We start from the raw sequence: 20,473 nt of genomic DNA on the forward strand, positions 1-20,473 counted from the left end.
GTCGCTGGCTGAAAATAAAAAACAATCAAACTCGACAACCGCAGATGCTTCCAGGCAGGTCGGTATCGACATGGAATAATAAATAATTTATTATTATAATTATTTAGTTTAGCAAAAAAAAAAAAACAATTAATTTTTTCTGAATATCTAAGCGAATGTGTTATATTAATTATTGGTAAAAAATAACTAATAAAAAATAACTAATCGAATTTTCACACATTGCCTACTAAGATTGCTGAGTTGCATTTATAGTCGCTCGTCGGCGTATCCACAGTTAAAATAAAAAATATTATTCATATAGACTCTAGGAAGTTCATGAACGAGTGAACAGAACAATATTGTTTTGTATTGCCTGAAAGGGTTGGAGCCATTCCAGTCTGTTTAATTTACAATTCAACTGTCGCTATTATTCAAAGTGGAAATTTAAAACGGCATTATTATTTTTAAACTGCTATTTTTAAAACATAAAGATTTGAAAAAGATTTTTTTCACTGGACCACATTGACTTATTATTTTAATCATTAGGACTTCAAAAGAAATTACTTGCCGACCCCTGATATAGAGTATTCGCCTAGCGTGGGATACGATAATAATAATATAATATGATATAATATCCTACCTGATAATATACTGCTCGTATTATAATAAGCGAGTATCATATATAGATTTGGCATTTTCAACGGGCAACGAAGTGCCCGGGATCAGCCAGTATGCTTATATAAATAGAAGCTTAAATTGGAAAATTAGAAGATCATAAAATAATAGATACGTATGTACTCAAACTATTAAATAACTAGGTATCTATATTATGTTTGTATAAACCTTATAATTTTAAAATTTAATAAAGCTAAGTGTTGTCAGTGGGTGACTTCTTATTCAACATTTCACTTCAATGTTATTTCTTCAATGTATAAACCATATACATAGTTTATTTCTAATAAAAAATAAAATTTTTTAAAATGTACTCCAATTGTGTTTGATAATCTAACGGAAATTTGCCACTGGGGTCAGCACTCATTTTTTCATGATCTCAATTTTTTTTTTTATTATAGTTGTAACTTGTATTCCATTATTATATTACCTCTACGCCTACTGGTGGGTAATTAATGAAATGTACCTACTAATTATTGGTCAAATAAATAGAAATTCAAACATTCTTTTAGTAAAAAACAGGATTCTAACTAGTTTATTCAAAGTTTAGTATCAGAAAAATTAAAAACTGCCAAACCTAGGTCCAATATTCTTTTAAAAAATTAAATAATCTAGTTAGTTAAAACATATTCAGACTGATTAAAATGTTATTGGTTTAGTTCAGACATAGAGTGTTAAATATTATAGTCTATAATTTATAGGTACTCGGTACACCGAGAAAATATGCGGTGGCTCAATGAAAGTCGGTACCTACTTTACAGAATCCCTGCTCGACTATCCACCATAGTGGAACCGGTCTCGATGGCAGGGTGTCGCATGGGGATGTGTAGATTTGGTTTTTTCTCTCGCTGGACATAGTGTAGATTGTATAATTGATTGTAAATTGATTAATTTATTAAAAAGAGTTCTAAATTACAAGATTACGTAAAGATCGAGCCTGGCCATAAACTAGTTAAAAGCTAAAATAAAAATAATTTTAACCTTTTAAACTAACTTTTTTAAATTAAGTTTTCATAAGTTTTCATTGATTAAAACTTAAATAAATAACAAAGTACTTTGATCAAATCCAAGGTTATGTTCATTTATAAATAATCAAATTATAATTAGTACAATTCAATTATTACTGATGATGAATATCCCATAAACATTTATTTTTATTATTTTAAACCATATAACTAGCTATTTATTTAATAAAAAAAAAAATAATAGTCATAACTTAACATAAATTAATAAGTTAATTATAAGTTTCCATATAACTATTAACTTAATTGAGTTAAAAAAATTGAACAACTACCTATTAATTTTAAACTTTTTAAAATACTTTCTATCAACTTAACTTAACTCAATTAAAAATTATCATTAGGCTTAGATATTGTAGGGACTTACTGTATATTCACAATCAATTTAAAAATCCTCTTCATATTCTTCAAGATTAAAAAAAAATAATTTATTCAAATATGCTGCTTGCGTAAATTATTGGATTTTAATTTACGCTCGTATTATAAAAAAATTAAAGTTAAAACATAATGTAATTAGACCGAGAAAACATTTGATAAAACTCACCATGGATACGCTTACGATGATAAATTAAATTAAAAATATTAAACTATGTTATAACGAAGACGATGACTTCAACAACTGTGTTTGTTTACGACTTGATGATAGCGGACCCGAGTTTTAGCCACACGCAGGTACATACACGGTGTGTTATTATGGTCAAGACAGCAAATTTATCAAACGGCGGAAAACTGTTGTCGACAATCAATTCAAACGTGGTCGGAAAAGGCGAAAACAATGTAATCATATTCCACTGTAGTGAGTGATTCGTTATTCATCTTCTTAAGTAATAGTTATGCTTGTGGTTGATATAGTCAATAGTATAATATAATCCACGTAAAACATATTCGGAAACAGATGTGCAAAAATAAAAACAAATGTAGGTAATGCAATTATTTCATGGGATTTTTGAAAAAAATATCTAAATTTTAAGATCCTCCAAAATAGAAAATCGACTTCATAAAAAAGCCAACATATTTTTTCAAAGAATTCATACGTGTATTAAAAATTAAGATCGGACATTCCGAAGTAGTGTGTAGTTACCATCCGCTTATTGGTCTATAACGTATGAAAACTACTAGTGCTTCACTGCTTCGATCACTTTATAATATTACGGGGTGGATTGAAATTGGATTCAAAATTAAATAAGTTTGCAAGTGGATGTCGCTCTGCTATACATTAGGTGTCTAGAAGGTCGCTGTGATGGATGGTATTAAATTTGAATTCAATGAAATGATATCAATGTATACGAAAGAAGATTCTGAGCTGAGATGGTATGTCAGTTTAAGATATTGTATATTGTTATTATACGTATTATCATTACGGTAGCCGGTTAGTTGAATTAAAATTATTTTAAATTTGCTGTTAAAGAGAATCGAAGCACTTTTACTTCCCCAAACCGTGATGACAGACAAACAAATATAAAAAACACACATCATTGTAAAATCAATAAATTCATCGTTCACCTCAGAATTTAAAATTATCAGATTCAAATCAATGACTTTTAAGTATTTTTAAATTAACATTTCATTCAGTATTATTTAAATACAATTTTAAATACCATGCATAATATTACGTATGATAAGAAGGAGGTATAACTATGTATTTTTATTTTATAAATACTTGTAACTTTACATAGTGCCGCAAGCCTCATTTACGAAGGGACACTGGCTACTGGGTGCTAGTATTTTGTTGGGAGGGGGGGGGGCAAAATTTTGTGTTCTAAAATTTGTTCACTTTGAATTTTTTTAACTTTTAAAATTGAAATTACTCGTTTTTCAATAACATTATTATATAATATAATAATATACTACATAATGTATTATGCTGTCCGAAATTTAAAGAACTAATGTGCATGTTACGGGCAAAGTGGACAATTCGGACAACGTATACAATGCCCGGGCATTGTATACAATGTCCGAGGTATACTGGGCAATGTAAATTGTGAAGTATTTATACAAATAATCTGCATAATATATTTTGTTAGATGATCCTGATAAACTAATATGAACTTATAATCGCCATCTGATTGTGCTTGCATATCGATTAAGTCAATTTGACAGCGAGAATTCATTTAAGAAGATATGATTGGTTTTACAACCAACCTTTTTTTAGCTGTACTTCCCTTATTTTTACACGATTCGCAATTATTTAAGTATAACATTATTACATCTCTAGTTATATTTTTGTACTTTTTATTAATCTCGTGTTCCATTCTATTTCTATCTCCATTCTCCATGTCCAATTGACAAATGAACTTCATGTATAATATCATATAGCTGAACATTATGCACATAATATTTTATTTCATTACCTTTAAATACATTTAAAATTTAATTAATTAAAAAAAAATTGTAATATACTCTTATATAAATAACCATATAAACGAGTATAATTAAATTAGTATATAATATCATTGATTAGGTATAATAATAGTATGCAGGTTATTTGTATAAATACTTCACAATTTACATTGCCCAATATACCTCGGACATTGTACATTGTATACAATGCTCGGTCACTGTATACAATGCCCGGACATTGTATACATTGTCCGAATTTTCCACTTTGCCCGTAACATGTATATAGCTATCAGCGATCGAGAATTATTGATATACCGAATTATAGTTCCTTTATCCTTTCCCCAAATTTGTTGTGATTTGTTTCTAACCTTAGGTTTAGTATGTTTGTACACTGCACAATTTGTACACATTATTGTGAATAATTCCAATGTGATTGATATTATTTCTTTCACTTCTCTGTTGATTATTTATTAATCATTATGCATATTTGTTTTATATTACTTTAATTATGACCGGAAAAAAAGTAATTGGATAAAAAAACCGTAAGATAACTTTGTGTCTTTGTCAAAAGACAAAAAAACAACCGAATGTTATTTACAAATGCAGAAATATAAGACATGCTTCGTGAATCAACGTAAACAGTTGAAAGTAAATATACACTATAAAATATTATAAATTATACTTTAAAGTTATATAATATACATACCCACCTATGTGGCTATGTACTTATTAGAGCTCTTAACTTTTCACTATTAAGATCAACATAATATAGAAAATAAATAGTTGAAAATATGTAAAAGTAAAACCTTAAGCCACCTTTAGCCAGGTATGTATTAAAACTTGATATAAATCAAAATTGAATTTGTATTAGAATTGTATTATCAATCAATTAGTGGGTTCAAATATACAATTTAATATTAAAATCATTTTAATCTCTTTAGCCTTTAGTTTATTTCCCTGTTTACCATGCTGATATATCTTCCATATTTCTCTTGAGCAGGCCTCTTATTTAGAGGGGTGGCAATTTTTTTTGCACCGTGGAGTAAAATGTCAAAATGTGACACTGAGTGTCATTTTTACATCGAAATTATAAAATAAACTCTTTCTAAAAATTCTACGATTATTCGTTTTTGAATTACAACCAAATAAGGAAATCGTTTGATGTGAAATCATTAATTTACGCTTGAAATCCCAGTAGTAAAAATGTGAACTTCAAACGCTCATAAAAAATTAATGTGGATTTCTGGTAATGTTTTATTGTTATTGTCTATTGGTAGAAAATATATGAGGAATCTTATATTATATTTTCAAATCTTAGATAAGTATAGAAAGAAAATAATTTGAATATATTCACGATTTTCACGATTTTCTTAAAAATTCAAAGTTAAAAAATAAACATAAAATATTGTATTGGTTACACGATCAACTTTTTTTAAAATTTTCACTAACAAAAACTTTCGAGGAACCTTGTATTACATTTTCAAAAGTGTTGACTGAGTGAACAATTTTGCATCGGCATTTAAAGAAAAAAAAAATAGAAAATTTCAAATATCTATATGAATTGCTCAAAAAGAGTCAAAATATCTTTCAAATGTAATCATGTACAGAAAACGTAATTAAAAATATTTGATGAAAATTTCGAGTATCTATTTTAGATCTCACAAATTAACAACAGTTCAACCAAATCAAATATTTATTTTTATTTCTAGAGTTTCTTTGTACTCAAAAAGCTTATCTCGGTTATTGTTTTCACACAAATGTTTGTCTACTTTTCGGGAGGTTCAAAAACAGTAACGGTTTTCAATATATATAAGTAATTTTGATGACCGAGTAATTAATAATACATTTCTTTGAATGTATAATTAAATATACGAGTAATTTAATAGGAAGGTATACTTTCATGTCTGCTGAATGACGTTTGGACGTTTGGTTGTTACACATATAAAAATAATCATGACATTTTTTCTCGTTTGGCACAGAACCAAAATCTTAAATGATAAATTCTTATGGACAATGGCAAACTTATATTTTATAAGAATAGATAAGTATGAAATTGCATTGTTTATATGTATTTATAATTTGTATACATAAAAAAAGTAAAATAAGGGTTTCGCAATCAGCATATTTTTTTTAGATTTATAAAGTTATTAACAATTATACTGCACCTGAGAATGTCCATAGTCCATAGGGTATTAATACTCGATGTGTAATAAACTAATAACGCTGTACGTTTATATCGTAAAGTAACGGGCAGAAACGTTTACATTATTTTAATCTACAAACATATTATTATACAGAGGGATTTTTTAAAAATTATTCATCACCCCATTTGTATACTTGAATTATGCATATTCAAATTCTGATTTTCGGAATTTTTAATTACATTTGGACACCATATTTTCGAATATTTGACAAGTATTGTACCATTTAAGTTTGATTCTGTAACAATACTAACTTCTTTTTTTCAAATGGGAAGAAGGAGGCTTTTTCACTTTTAATTCAGCAGATATTTCATTTGAGAATTTCGATTTGGATACACCAAAATTCGAAGGAGTAATTTTTGAGTTGTGTAATTTTGCGTACAGGTCAAATTATAATGGTGTGTAGGTATGTTATATATATGTTTATGTAATGGGAAAAAAATAAATATAAAAATAAATATAAATTAATTGCTATGAAAAAGATGGGTCTCATATTAAAATTAGAATTTGTTATCGCTTAAGTAGTACAAAAGTATAAGCAATTTGAATATATGGTCTTTATTCCACTCTTTAGGTATATTTAAAAATTCTAAAATGCAGAATTTGAATGAATGTATTATTAAAGGTAAAAATGACCGTGAGCATGCTTAAAAAATCACTCTGTATACAGTAATTTAAAATAATAAATTATCATATATAGATAACTAAAACATGGTTAGTACACTACTTTTACATTCATTACCCCGAATAAAACGATAAATTATTAATAGAGCCCACTGATCGTTTGGAAGTCGAAAACTGTTTAAAGTTTAAAGAAGTTAAGTTTTTTCATACAAGCACAATGGATAATAAAGCTCCAATAAAAACAGAACCTCCCCTTGAGATTAGTATATTCGAATAAAATAATGCAAAGAAAGTTAATTTGTAATTTAAGTACCTATAATTACAATATTTTACTTTAATAAGATATTTATAAAAACATTTAAATAGTTTTTAGTATTAAACTATTGATATTAATAATTTGCTGTGATTATTGTACTTAATTATTTTATTTATTGATGTATAATATAGCACTGTTGTAGTTGTACTGACTAATTACTATAAATTAGAAAATGACATACTTGATTAATCTGTATTTTTGTACTTATGTCTGACTCAAAAAATGTACTCAAACATTTTGTTAGGCCTTCATTCAAATCGAACTTTTTGATTGCTAATCGCGATTACTCGACTAGCATGCTCACTATCAGGTAACTGGGGGGGGGGGGTGTTCGACGGCTGTGTGTGGTAAAATTGTGAGTTCACAGGCACCAAACCGGTGTTCCGTAAAATGTGTTGCTGCCTCATTTCCTTCTTATGTGATTTTCCCGGCTCCAGGCACTCGCGCTTTAGCTCTGTCGGTGTCAACTGATGACGTTTCATCCGTCATGGGGCACATCCAGGGCACACAATGTTCAGGTACAGCGCTAGTTGAGCCATGTCCGTGCTTGTGATCGGCCGCAGCTTGTGAAGTAGTGTGAATAAAAATAGAAACGAGAAAACCACGAGCGTTGAACGATAAGTGCGAAAGAAATTTCGGCATTGTAAATAGAGCCGGCTGCTGCTGTGGTCATTGATACAATTCCCGAGAATTCGAGTAATAGCGAAACTGGGTCACACGCGACTCGCGGTGTCGGCCTTGGCGGTAACAGCATTACCGGTTTGCAAGGTCACGGTCGGCGCTCCGCTGTTCACGGTAGTGATGTCGAGGGGTAAATGGTAATCGGCAGACGTGTGCGAAGTTGGCTCTACAACGAAAAAATCGATCCGGAACAATATTGTAAGTTAAAGATCTTCATTTTGTTTCCTGTTTAACTGACAGTAGAGGAGGCTCTGTTTTAACATTTCTACTCCTCTGCTGTCATCGTTTATTGGCGAATAAATTTAAATAAACACAAAATATAACATACAAATACATATAACACATAAATTACATTTCTCATAACGCTCAATCATCTCCCAATATACACAAATAGATATAGCTCTTTTCCTAGTTGCTCCTATTCTCAGCCCCTTGTCGTATGTCATGTTTTCCCGGAGAATGCTTAGTCGTTTGGAGCGACTACCCTCGGATAGTTGGATTGCCTCTTACTTTAGCTTTCGCTAGCCTCTCACCTTGTTCCTTGCAGCTAAGTATTCTTTAACTATTTTATAACAATAATATAAATATCATAATATCTTATTGGTATCTAACTTGATTTTATATATCAATATTATTTTTCCACTATATCGCTGATAGTTTTTAGAACATAAGTAACGATGACTATAATACAGTTCATCGGTCCTAAGTTAAGTAGGTGTTATTTTCAAAATAAGTCGAACATTTTTGCCATTATGTGGTTAATTATTTTTAATGCATACTGAAATAATCAAAACATTTTAACTAATTTTAAGCTATATTTATTCTACGAATCAATAATTCAAATTATGCCTAGGTAAAAGTTGAATATTGCTGTGGCTCCTTTTATTTTCCATATTGTAGAATAGATAATTGATTGGTTTTTACTTTTTATTTGACAATATTCACTAAATATGTAATAATACATGACACCTATTTAATATATATTGTTGACCTACTGCCATTTACTTGCCTTGATATCGTCATTATTATTACTAGGTACCACATAGTTATTGTAATTTGTTATTATACTGTAATTGTTATGATATTTATAATATCTAATCAACGCTGAAAGCTTCTATACTATTAATAATAAATAAAAATTAATATAATGAAATGAAGCTTTAAATGTTTAAAGGATTAGAAGCGGTAATGTTGTCTGTCATTGGAGTCTTACAGATGGAATTTATTGATTTAGACGTGTTTTCATTTCAACGGAGAGATTGATTTGATCCAGTGAAGTGATAAGAATTCTATAAAAAATATTAAACAATTTATTCAGTTATTGAAGAAGTAAAAATCAAAAAATCTAAAATGTGGGAAAGTTTATTTAAAGTAGACTTAACAAATTAAAATCTATTTTCGTGTTGAATTATTATTTGAAGTCTACTAAAACATTTGTATGAAAATGTTGAGGCAATTGCAACACTCATTTCAAGTATTCCACAGGTGATTCTGAGTGAAAAAAGTGAAGTCATTTCAAAAGTGATCGCTGATTATTATCTTTAGTCTGTAGTTACATACATACTCACAAGATGTTAATTTTCATTAACACAGTTCCCCGATGGGAACATCTCGTTTAAAAAATAAATTGTTGCCCTGTTTATGTATAACCTAATCAATTTTTTTTCAGTTACAGAAACTGACATAATTCACCTTAATATTGCACTGTGTGCAGGTCTTACATTTTTCAGTTTAGTTTAATTTAACAATTATTATAAAAGTACAGACTATTATAGTACTTATTGTATACGTTGATAGTTCATTAATTATCAATTATCCTAAAACTGTGTATAGGAGATTTTCTTACAGCCTTAAATATTAAATATTGATCTTTAATAATTGTACCAGCTGGAACTCATCCTCATATATACATTTCAAATTTTAATAATTTTGTTCATAAATCTATGTAACTATAGGCTTTAACATTGTATTCCTGTTTATTGGGATTTGATACCAATCGATTTTAGAGGGTTCAGTGTGGGAAATATTATCTACTCAGTTCAAGAGAATGAGCAAATAGTAAATTATTATTAGTAACTAGTAATTGATCAATGATCATAATTTTATGCTGAATGAGGCTAATTAATATCGGAGCACTTCATTGGCGCAACAAGTGGCCAGTGCACTTCCAACAAATAAAAGTCTTTCTATTATATTTTGATTATTTTGAAGTAAATAATACTAAAGTTGTTTTGCTATGCCTATTACCTATACTGTATATTGAGGAATTTAATCGGTACTTCACTATTATGTTCTCAGCTATAACATAACATTATGAAATAATCTTTAGTTTATTAATGTTTTATAGAACAGGTGACAAGTGAGTGGTGACCACCGGTACTTGATAATTTGTGTCACAATAATCATAATAATATAATATAATATAATATTGACTTAATAACTTTGAACACAAGGTAATCACATTTTTCTTTATTTATGGTAGGATGCAGTATAGGTTTGGGGATCTGAGAATACATTACAATTTGTGCACATCCAAAAATATTGGTCTAGTTGAGCCTATGGAGCACTTCCGTACACCGTATACTCATAGTCTTCACTTTTCAGTAACAATTCACTACACAATATAAATTATTTTGATTATTTTTTTTGCCGAAAGTATCAATAAGTTGATAGTAATTAACCTATTTATCCGTTAAAATGTCTGAAAACATATTTAAATTTGAAAAGTTCTTACATTTAAAAATTAATTTTCTTAATATTCAACATTTAAAAATATAATTTTGAAGTGTTTAGTTGTTTAGTTTCAATACCTGGACAGCTAGTCACTAGTCAAGTAAAGCTTATGACAAATTCAAATATATTTTTAAAAGTTTTAACTAGGGTAGAGTTGGTGCACTTGGCATAAAGATTGGACTATTTTGGTAGAAAACACAGATGGGATCGAATCTTCTTAAGCCTCATCTATTTCTTCATAACTATTCATAAACTTTGTTTTTAAAATCCAGTGTACAGTTACCGATTTTCATACACTCGTCTATAATTTACCTACTAAATAATAAGGATCGGTTTCGATAATATTAGATATTTATGAATAGCAGGAGTAAAATAATTTATTTAGTAATGGGTGTGCTAATTGGTATTGTTTAAAAAAAAAACTGTAGGTATTATATATATGATATATATTGATATAATAAATTATAAAAGACAATAGTTTCAATATTTTCTCTTTTGACAGAGTTTCATTTTAGAAAATGTTTCTCTCTTTTTTTAAATATAAAAGTATATATTTAAGGTAATTATTAGTATTTCAGTATTTAATTAATACACTTGACATACAATAAAATAAACTTTGTTGAATATAATATTATTTTACTTAGTAAAAATGCATAAATGTTAAAATAAATATTAATAATGCCATTTCCTCAGGATTATAATATTGAATAGCATAATAATATTATACTTAAATGTATGTACTTAGAAGGAAAGTTGTTGATAATTTTTGCATTTTGTTTTTGGACCACAATGGGCGATGCTTTCCCAGCCTAAAATATGATTCAAAACATATGATGACTTTATAACTAATTTTAGTTTTGAATTTTGAATTTTTTGCGGATATTTAGTTTTACGTATTTTTTTGAAGTTTTAAGGCATTTATCACTTTTTTTCATAGTAATTGAGAAAACAATTACTAGCTATTATTTCGTATGTTTACAAATCGTAATTTTAAATTTTAAAACCAATAAATTAACAGTTCTATGAGCATTTTTAATTGTTTAGGTCATTAGCATGAGTACACATTCTTAGGGAATTTGCGTAGGTACTTAAAGAAAAAACATCTGGGCCCTAATGATAGTGATTGCACGGAGGTACTTTTGGAAAAATATAAAAATGAAAAAATTTTAATATAACTTTAGTAGTTTATTAAAATACTCTTCAAGTGTATTTAACATAATACAAGAATTGTGAATTTGTGAATATGATTAAGTGATTTAAATAGGTAAAGATGTAATTAATTTAATGGTTATTGGTTTTTTGGTGTAATCGATTGCCCGATACCCAATTACTACCTATAGGTATCTACCTGCCGCTAGTTTTTGCGCTTGCCCTGAAAAACCGAGGAAGAAATGTGATAATGTTTCTTTTTATTGTGTTTTATAATAATATTATAGATATAATAATATAATACTATAGATGATTTTTGATCATCACTAACCTCATATGCACTGAATACATATAGTACTATGTAATATTTCTATCACTTGCGCGTGCACTACATACGTCATATTGTAACGTCGACGACTAGGGATTTTCGACTACACTTCACTACATCGCTAAGCTCTGCCATTGATCGGCGAGAACTAACTACGGTTTATTCCCGGGCTAGTAATGACCTAAGTACTCCGACGAGAGGACGTCGGAAGGAAAATGAAATTCCGGTCGTTCGGGGGGCGGGTTTCCGCCCTCACGAAATTCCGGTCGCTGGGCTGGCGGGTTTCCGCCTGCTTGAAATTCCGGTCGTTGAGGTGGCGGGTTTTCGCCTGCAATAAATTCCGGTCGTTGGGGGGGTGGGGTCTGGCCTGCAGCAGGGTTGGCGTTGGCCTCGCGGTGCAAGCGGCTAAAGCGCCTGCGCATGTTCGCCGCTATGGTGTTGGGCGAGCCGGGATGCTGTTCGTTGTTCGCGTTCTGCAAGACGAACATGACGTGGCAAAATATGTAGTCGTCGATCATTTCGGTGGAAGCGCTCTGGGCGGGTTCCTGCGGCGACGTCACTCGTTCCGCGCGTATGAGTCTGTACATTGGAGTCGCCCGGCGTCTGTCGTTCACAGCTTGAGCATAGGCGAAACTCGGAAAAAAGTAGAACAAGGGTGAGCGAATTGTGCGGCACACACGCCGTACGATGGACCGAAACAGACTGACTCGTTCCCGCGGTAGATGGAGCTCGCCCGGACAGAAGTATCTGCGGCAGACCGGGCACGTACCGTGCTGCAACAAAAATCATATCATCAAATTCAAAAGCAATAATTTATAACTGATTGCGTTTATGACAACTACCGATGCCGGGCAAATTTTCATTAGGTCACCCCCTATTAAACATACATAATGTTTAAGCACACATTTTTGCCCCCCCCCCCCCTCAGCACGGTTCTGTGGCTAGGTACCTATAAACAGTTCATATAGGTGTAGTATTTACGTAAATGTCCATTAAACTATATTATATACCTATTAAAGCAGTGATAATATTATAGAATCGGTGTTTCCGAATTGCGTGCGAAAATCATTAACTAGAGGTTGAATGGCGTACGTACTCGGTTATTTTTTTGCGGTGGTACTGGCTTGCACTTAATACGACCAATTATGTATTTAATATTGAGAAAAAACGGTCGGATTTGCATGAAGTGAAAAATTTCATAATAAAAAATATAAGTAGTTGTACAAACAATCATGTGTTATCATATATTTGATGTAAATTACGGTTGGAAAAAAAAATTAACATTTCGAATAAAAAATTGCATGAAAAAGCTGTTTAGTAGGTAACGCTATGCTGTACAGTAGCAGCTACTTATTGTAGATCTGTACCTTCTGTGTTGAGTGTACTTTGTCATTGAGTAGGCTCTGTAATAGATGTGTTAAATGTTAATTCAAAGATAAATCATTGTATTCAACGAAAACCTGTTTTGAGCTAAGACAATCTACTCGTTACAGTAATCAAGGTTACTATTATTTAGTGAATAATATTAATTATTTAATGTTCGTAATTTTTTCCCTAGATTATTTAAAAAAATACCAACTGATTACCTTCAATTTTGATTATCTAAAAGTACAAACTACAGATCCAATTAGTTACCAGAAACCTACTTCAAAGTTGATGATCAGAGAAATAATTGTTTCCACTAGAAAAAGTATCTTCAGACTCCACACACAAAATTTTTTTTTTTAAAACACACAAATCATTATAAAATCAATTCAAACCAAAATAAAAGTAAACAAAGTTGATGTACAAATAATTGAGTAACAATTTTTTATTTTTCTTATAACTACTGAGTTTTTTTCCGAAGACATTTTTCAATTTTTAATTAGAAAAATGTAGTTTTTGTTATTTTACATTATAACTTTCAGTTATTGGTATTTTAAATATTTATATACTTGTACAAAACCCAAATGTGATATGTAGCTATATCTACTATTTTCAATTAGCTTTAAGAATATTGAAAAATATAATTTTATCCCACCACAGTACATCAGTAAAAAATTAATTCAGCAGTGAAAAGGTGTTTACTTTTTCTTAATATAATATATTTACACAAAGAGGTAACGCTTTTGCAGAGACGTATAAGTTATGAAAGTGCCTTAAAATTAATTTTTATATTTAATATTACATCCTTATTAATTCGATTTGACCGAAAACTGTAAACCTGCAAATTAGTAGCATCAGGTATTTGTTGATTTATAAAATGAATATTATCAAAAAAAAAAACAAAATTTTTTATAGTGGTCTGTATTTATTATATATATATTATATATTTATATATCGCGAGCGCGCCATCGACAACTCGACGACAGCGACGACTGAACATCCGCAGGACGATCGTCGATCGTCGATCACATAATATTACAGATGATTAAATGTAGGTATAGCGATAACATTACAGGTACTATAGGCTTATATGGTGTTCACGCCGTAACAGTATAAAAAATAATTTTATATGAAAAAGTCGAAAAAGATCACTGCAGACAATTGATTGAACAGGTTACACTTTAGGGTTAAGAATAATATATGAATGTAGATTATTGTAGCTAAATATATTTTGTGTGATTGTACTTACTTATCGTTTATTAGTTATTCATTATTGAAATGAAAAGTGAATTGAGCTTACTGAATAACTATTTTATTTGTTTATTATTAATAAAATATTATAAGGACAATGACTACAATGTACTAATGTACTATCTTGCCAATGAAAAATCCTTTCTGTCCACATTATTTACAACAAAATATCAACTACCTAATATTAAAAAAAAACAATTACCATTATAATCCAATGAGTGATGCATCTCTCATGAAATATATGGTCACAAGTCAATTTCATCGCTTCCTCGCCAAGTTCATATTCGTCCAAGCAAACGGTACATTGGAGTCGCTTATCTAAAAATAAAAATGATATCAATAAAGTTTATAAAATAAACAGTTTTTTTCAAAGTTTTAGTTTCACATTGGACTTTGGATCCAACCTTTTATGGGCGGGACAATAACATTTAAAATTCAACGCTTCATAACTTTATGGTATTAAATAATAAAAAATAGAAATTACGAGTAGGTACCTATAACGATTATTTCTAATATTATTCATAACGATTTTATCTAGATATTTTTTTGTCATTCGATTAATTAGGGACATTTTTTTTATATTATCAAAAATTATGCTGAATAACATGAATTATGCACTATGACGAAACTATATAAAAACCTCCGTGACTCGAGGTTGGAAACTACTGCCATAGGAAGACGAAAAATTTTAAAATCTATAAGTTCGGTTAAGCCTTGTAAATAGTTCTTAGATTTTCTTTAACTATTACTTTACTAATAATCTAATATAATGACGTAACACAGTGGTTTTCCTACGATTTTAGTTCAGTTAGGGTTTTATCTAAAATTATTCAGACTCGCGAGGCGAAGGGTTCATCTAGATTTACATTATTTTTTTGCTGAACAGTTTTTGTTAAAATAAACTATAGAATTAGAATCAAATTTAGTCTACATTTAACTTGGTCATCTATGAGCCTCTTCAGGCCATAATAAACATGGTAATAAGCTATGATACGCCATGATGATATGATACGACGTCTATGTACGTATTATTCTACTAACTGTAGCGTATTAGTTATGGTTGTAAGTTAGAATTTTTTTGTAGAAAGAAGACATTTCAGTGTAATGTTAGACTCTAGAGCCCTATCACTGCATACACCATGCAAGTAACATTCTTAACTTCTTTTATTTTAAATTATACATCTGTGTTGTAAAAAATTTTAGTCGGGAAATAAATAAATACATAAATAAGTATATAAATAAATAAATAAACAAATAAAAATAAAAATTGTATAATCACTACCATTATTAATAATAAAATATTAGTTTTGAATAAATTCATGTTATTAACTACTAAATTGTATACGCCTTACAACTTTATAGTTTTCATATTGACTAAAAAATATAAAAGGCTATTCGATTTATGTTATACCTATTTAAAATAATTTAATTGTGAAACTATATCAGTCATTGAAAAAAATTTCGAGTCAACTATTAAAACCTTCTAAAAAAAACTCATATATATATACTATATAATACAATATAGTATTAATTTTGAAATAATACATATTAAATTATGAAAAACAATAAACTAATTCTAAACAATATTGAACACATGGATAAGTGCTTCCGTTCTTAACATCGTTATGAAGTAATACCCACTCCTATCATTTGCGCAAAGCAAAAAAATGCAAACTTATTGATTTTGGGTCTTAATATTGAAAAAAATGTAAACGAATAGAGCCTGTAATTTTAAAAATGATCGATTCGTTTGAATTTTATAATAAGTATTAAAAAGAAATTTGTAATATTTTTATCAAATACTTGTTTTTATTTTTAAAAACTGTACAATTGTATTGGCTCTTGTAAACTATAATTAAATATTTGACAGCTATGATTTAAACCAGCCAATATGTTACTCAATAAACTACGGAAGACCCAAGCATTGAGAAAATAACTGTAAAAAAAAAGTTTAGATCCAATTTATTATAATATACATAAAATAATTGTTACGTCGTAAAGAGATTTTACCTATCTGTTTTTTAGTAATATGTATCGTAGTCAATAAATCCGTTTCATCTTTTGCATTTGGACCATTAGTTGCATGTTGACCAGCACCAGCATTAGCATCAGCATTATTCTCCGTATCTATTACGCCTATTCCCCAGATAAAGCTAATAATTGGGTTTAAAAAAAAATCTATAAATGTATTATTTATATTTATTAATATAATCGTAGTTTGACATGACGTCATTATTGTAACTTACACTCGATTTCCATTAGACTGTAAATATTTGGCTACGTTTCTTGCAACATTTTTCATTTTGTTAACAAAATTTTTATTGCTAAAACAATACATATTAAGTACACATATTTAAATTATTTATTGCATACACATTTTATTATATTTTCTTACGCTAATCAGCTGTTGTATATTATTGTTATAAGTTATAACAATGCTTGCAAGTGTATCTATAAAAATTATGACTAAATTGAACATCCCAGGCTCAGCATTTAAGACTTACGCAAGACCATTCTTGAATAGTTTTTAGAAGGTATAACCTATGCCTTCCCTAACCTAACTTATAAAAACTGTAGATACTGTAGATCCAGTATTTTGGAATTTTGAAATTTATTAAATGTATTATTAAAATAAAATAAATTAAAGTGTATGCATAGCATATTATATTTAATTATGAAATCATTAAATTTTAATTAAAAAAGTAGATTCTGTTCCAGAAGGAAGTAAAATATCAGAGGGATGGTTTCAATATTACCTTCCAAGTTCATCTGCACTTTTATCATGATCTAATGATTCTTGATCAGGTTCATTCTTCTTATCATGGTTCGATTTTTCTTTACGAAGTTCATTCTTTTTATTTTGGTCGAATGGTTCTTGATTAGATTCATTATTTTTATCATTGTCCATTGGTTCTCTATTAAGTTCATTCATTTTCTCAGGGCTTAATGGTTCTTGGTTTGGTCCATGCATTATCTCACGGTCCAATGATTCTTGATTAGGTTCATTCGTTATTTTATGGTCCAATGGTTCTTGATTAGGTTCATTTGTTTACTCATGGTCTAGTGGTTCTTGATTAGGTTCATTCGTTTTCTCATAGTCCAATGGTTTTTGTTTGGGTTCATTCATTTTACCACCGTTTTCTTTAACCCTACCTAAACATATAATTTTAAATTTTAAATATAAAAAATATAAGCAAACTGCGAAACTATTGTTCAATGCAGTTAAAACAAACAGCTGCAAAGTATAAGTAGCATTCTGCTGCACAGTAAGTATAAAGTGTACCTTGTTATTAAATAGGTCAATATAATGGATGTGTCAAATTAGAAGGAATTTAATGGTACATAATTGCACACGACAAACGGTTCTGAGAGAAGACGGTTTGTCAGCCTACATTTTTAAGTAATTTTTATTATATATTATATTGATTCATTTTATTATTAGTCATACCTAGGTACATATATTGTATATTATATATCTGTGCATTATAAATCCTAAAATTAATCTAAATATTTGAAAATAGCATTACGTGTAATAAAATATAAACATATAGGCGTCTACGTAAAAGTTTCAAGTCCCCACAAATGTTTTTGAATTTGCAAAAAAATAAATAAAACCGTTCTTCTTTATTAAATATCCAATTTCGTCGAAATTTAAACTTCAAGTGTCTATAAAAAAAAATATGCTATTATATTTTTATATTTTTGGATTTCAGTAAGAACTACTTAAGAGGAACCTTGTATTAAATTGAAAAGCCATTTAGCTATTCAAATTTAATATTTTATGAATGTTCCTTGTTTTGTACAAATTGTATGGGACCTTGTATGCATTTTGAAATCCTAGGTATGAATATAAAAAATTGTATGAACTTTAAGCTTCAAAATAATTTTAACATTTTCTTGACTCTAAGCGTTCATACAAAATTGTTGTATTTTCACTCAAATTTTATTTTTTTTCTGTATTAATAACTAATGTGGAACATTGTATTAAATTTGTAAGCTTGATACTATTGAGACTTAACTTTTTATCCTTACTTATTTATAGAAGAAAAAAAACTCAGAAAGGTTGACTATATATAAATTATTGTAAATTCAAAAAGATTTAAAATATTTTGATAATAATGGTAAACACACCCTATTCCAGTTGTTAGGGGCTACATATGCACCTGTTGAATTACATTAATAAAACGTATATAATTATAATAAAAAGTATAATATAATAAAACAACTACTTTGTTAGTTAGATATCTTCTGTATAGATGTATAACATGGAGTCTTTCAAATATTAATTTATTTTAAAATAATATGTTTATTGTTTTGTGTGTGAAAAACAACATTGTACAATACACATCCACTTCAAGATTCAGGTTGCTTATCTATACATTTTTGAGGCTTTGAAAAATAAAAAAATATACATACATAATGATAATGTATATTTAAGTTAAAGTATATAGTTATTATAATTTCTTTAAAATCATTTTGTGTTAGCTATTGATTTCTTATTATTTTTAAATTATTTTAATTTAAATTCTGAAGCAAGAATATTCTTAGTAAAATGTGAAATATTAATATTAAATCATTTGAATTTGAACTTCTGATTAGTGGAGTGAAGTGGCAGTGCATCAAGGGACACCCCATTTAACTGTGGTGGTTGGTAATTTGCGAGGAGTGATCTACCCATTTCAAATGCTTATATATAAGAATTATTTGTTCGATTTTTGATATTTTCTTATGTTAACATTTAAAATAAAACTATGTATTATAATATGATTTCAAGAATATGGGTAGCTATTTAATAAAAGTAAGTAGTTTGATAAAAAAAAATTTTAATCTAAAATTATGGTACCTAGGTATTAGAACTGTGATTAATATTTATCTATGACCGTTTTATAATGTGTAACAGTTATTTGAGGTTAATAAGTACCAGAATACTTTAGATAAAATATTGCAAATACTTAGAATTTTCGTAAAATAATTTTTAAGAACTATGACATATCCATACAAAAGTGTGTATCATAACAGTACTCTCTGTATATACGTGGTATACAAGATTTAAGTACATATTTGAAAATATTTTCTTAAATTATTTTAAAAATTTTAAAAAATGAACTGCTAATCAGCCCGTATATTATATAATATATTATCATATATGTGTATAAAAATTTAAAAATAACTTAAATATACAAATTAACTCATTTTTCAATAAAGAGTAATACTATTAAAATGAAGAATTGTTCTGCTCATTTTATTGAGCTACGATATCCTAAGTAAATAAAACCAGTAATAATAATAGTAAGTAATATCTACCTTCATATATTGCAAGCGCTTCAGTTATCGATCGGTTTTTATTAGAATTCCATTAATCTCAGCTGGCACAGGTGTAGGTCATGTACAACCCAAAAATAAAATAAGATTGGTGAGCAACGAAAAAAAAAATATATAAAATAAAATAAAATAAAAAGAAAAGCTTAACGTCGACAACACAGTAGGTGACAACTGACAAAGTGAAATCGAGAGTGGATTTTATAACACCAGTAGTACAACAAGCGTCACGAGCGAGCAGGTTCACCACATCCCGTTTTCATTTTCAACTGCTGTATACAAGTTCTGATACCCTGGCTAAAATATGTATGCCACAGTATTGATTTTTCGTGTTTGGTGTGGACATGGGGTGGTCCAGAGACAACGGCGCAGGGTCCAGCGTCAAGTTAATTTCACGAGTCCCCACATTATTATGTAATGCTCACCCACTGTATTATACTACTATTTCTATTATTATACATTTATTTAATTATTCACACAGTCAATATTATTGCAT

The 20,473-nt window shown here is 28.9% G+C and overlaps 1 protein-coding gene across 1 annotated transcript; it reads right to left on the reverse strand.

The window, feature by feature from the left end:
- Nucleotides 1–11,229: 11,229 nt before the first annotated feature.
- On the reverse strand, nt 11,230–20,248 carry LOC111029826. The gene is made up of 6 exons (XM_022309026.1): nt 19,963–20,248; nt 17,415–17,811; nt 16,905–16,982; nt 16,669–16,811; nt 14,861–14,976; nt 11,230–12,815 (listed from the first exon to the last, which is right to left on the reverse strand). The coding sequence occupies exons 2-6, from the start codon at nt 17,627–17,629 to the stop codon at nt 12,213–12,215; spliced, it is 1,155 nt and encodes a 384-aa protein (XP_022164718.1). The 5' UTR covers nt 17,630–17,811; nt 19,963–20,248; the 3' UTR covers nt 11,230–12,212.
- Between the last annotated feature and the right edge of the window lie 225 nt (nt 20,249–20,473).

The sequence above is a fragment of the Myzus persicae genome, unplaced genomic scaffold (genome assembly GCF_001856785.1).
Source record: "Myzus persicae strain clone G006 unplaced genomic scaffold, MPER_G0061.0, whole genome shotgun sequence".
NCBI classification, from domain to species: domain Eukaryota; kingdom Metazoa; phylum Arthropoda; class Insecta; order Hemiptera; family Aphididae; genus Myzus; species Myzus persicae.

Excerpts from the sequence above, each read along its gene's own strand:
- LOC111029826 (XM_022309026.1), bottom strand. The coding sequence starts at position 17,629 with ATGCATGGACCAAACCAAGAACCATTAAGCCCTGAGAAAATGAATGAA. Across the intron at positions 16,983-17,414 it reads AGTGCAGATGAACTTGGAAG|CAATAAAAATTTTGTTAACA; the intron begins GTAATATTGAAA and ends GTATTGTTTTAG. Across the intron at positions 12,816-14,860 it reads TCACTCATTGGATTATAATG|CACGGTACGTGCCCGGTCTG; the intron begins GTAATTGTTTTT and ends TTTTTGTTGCAG.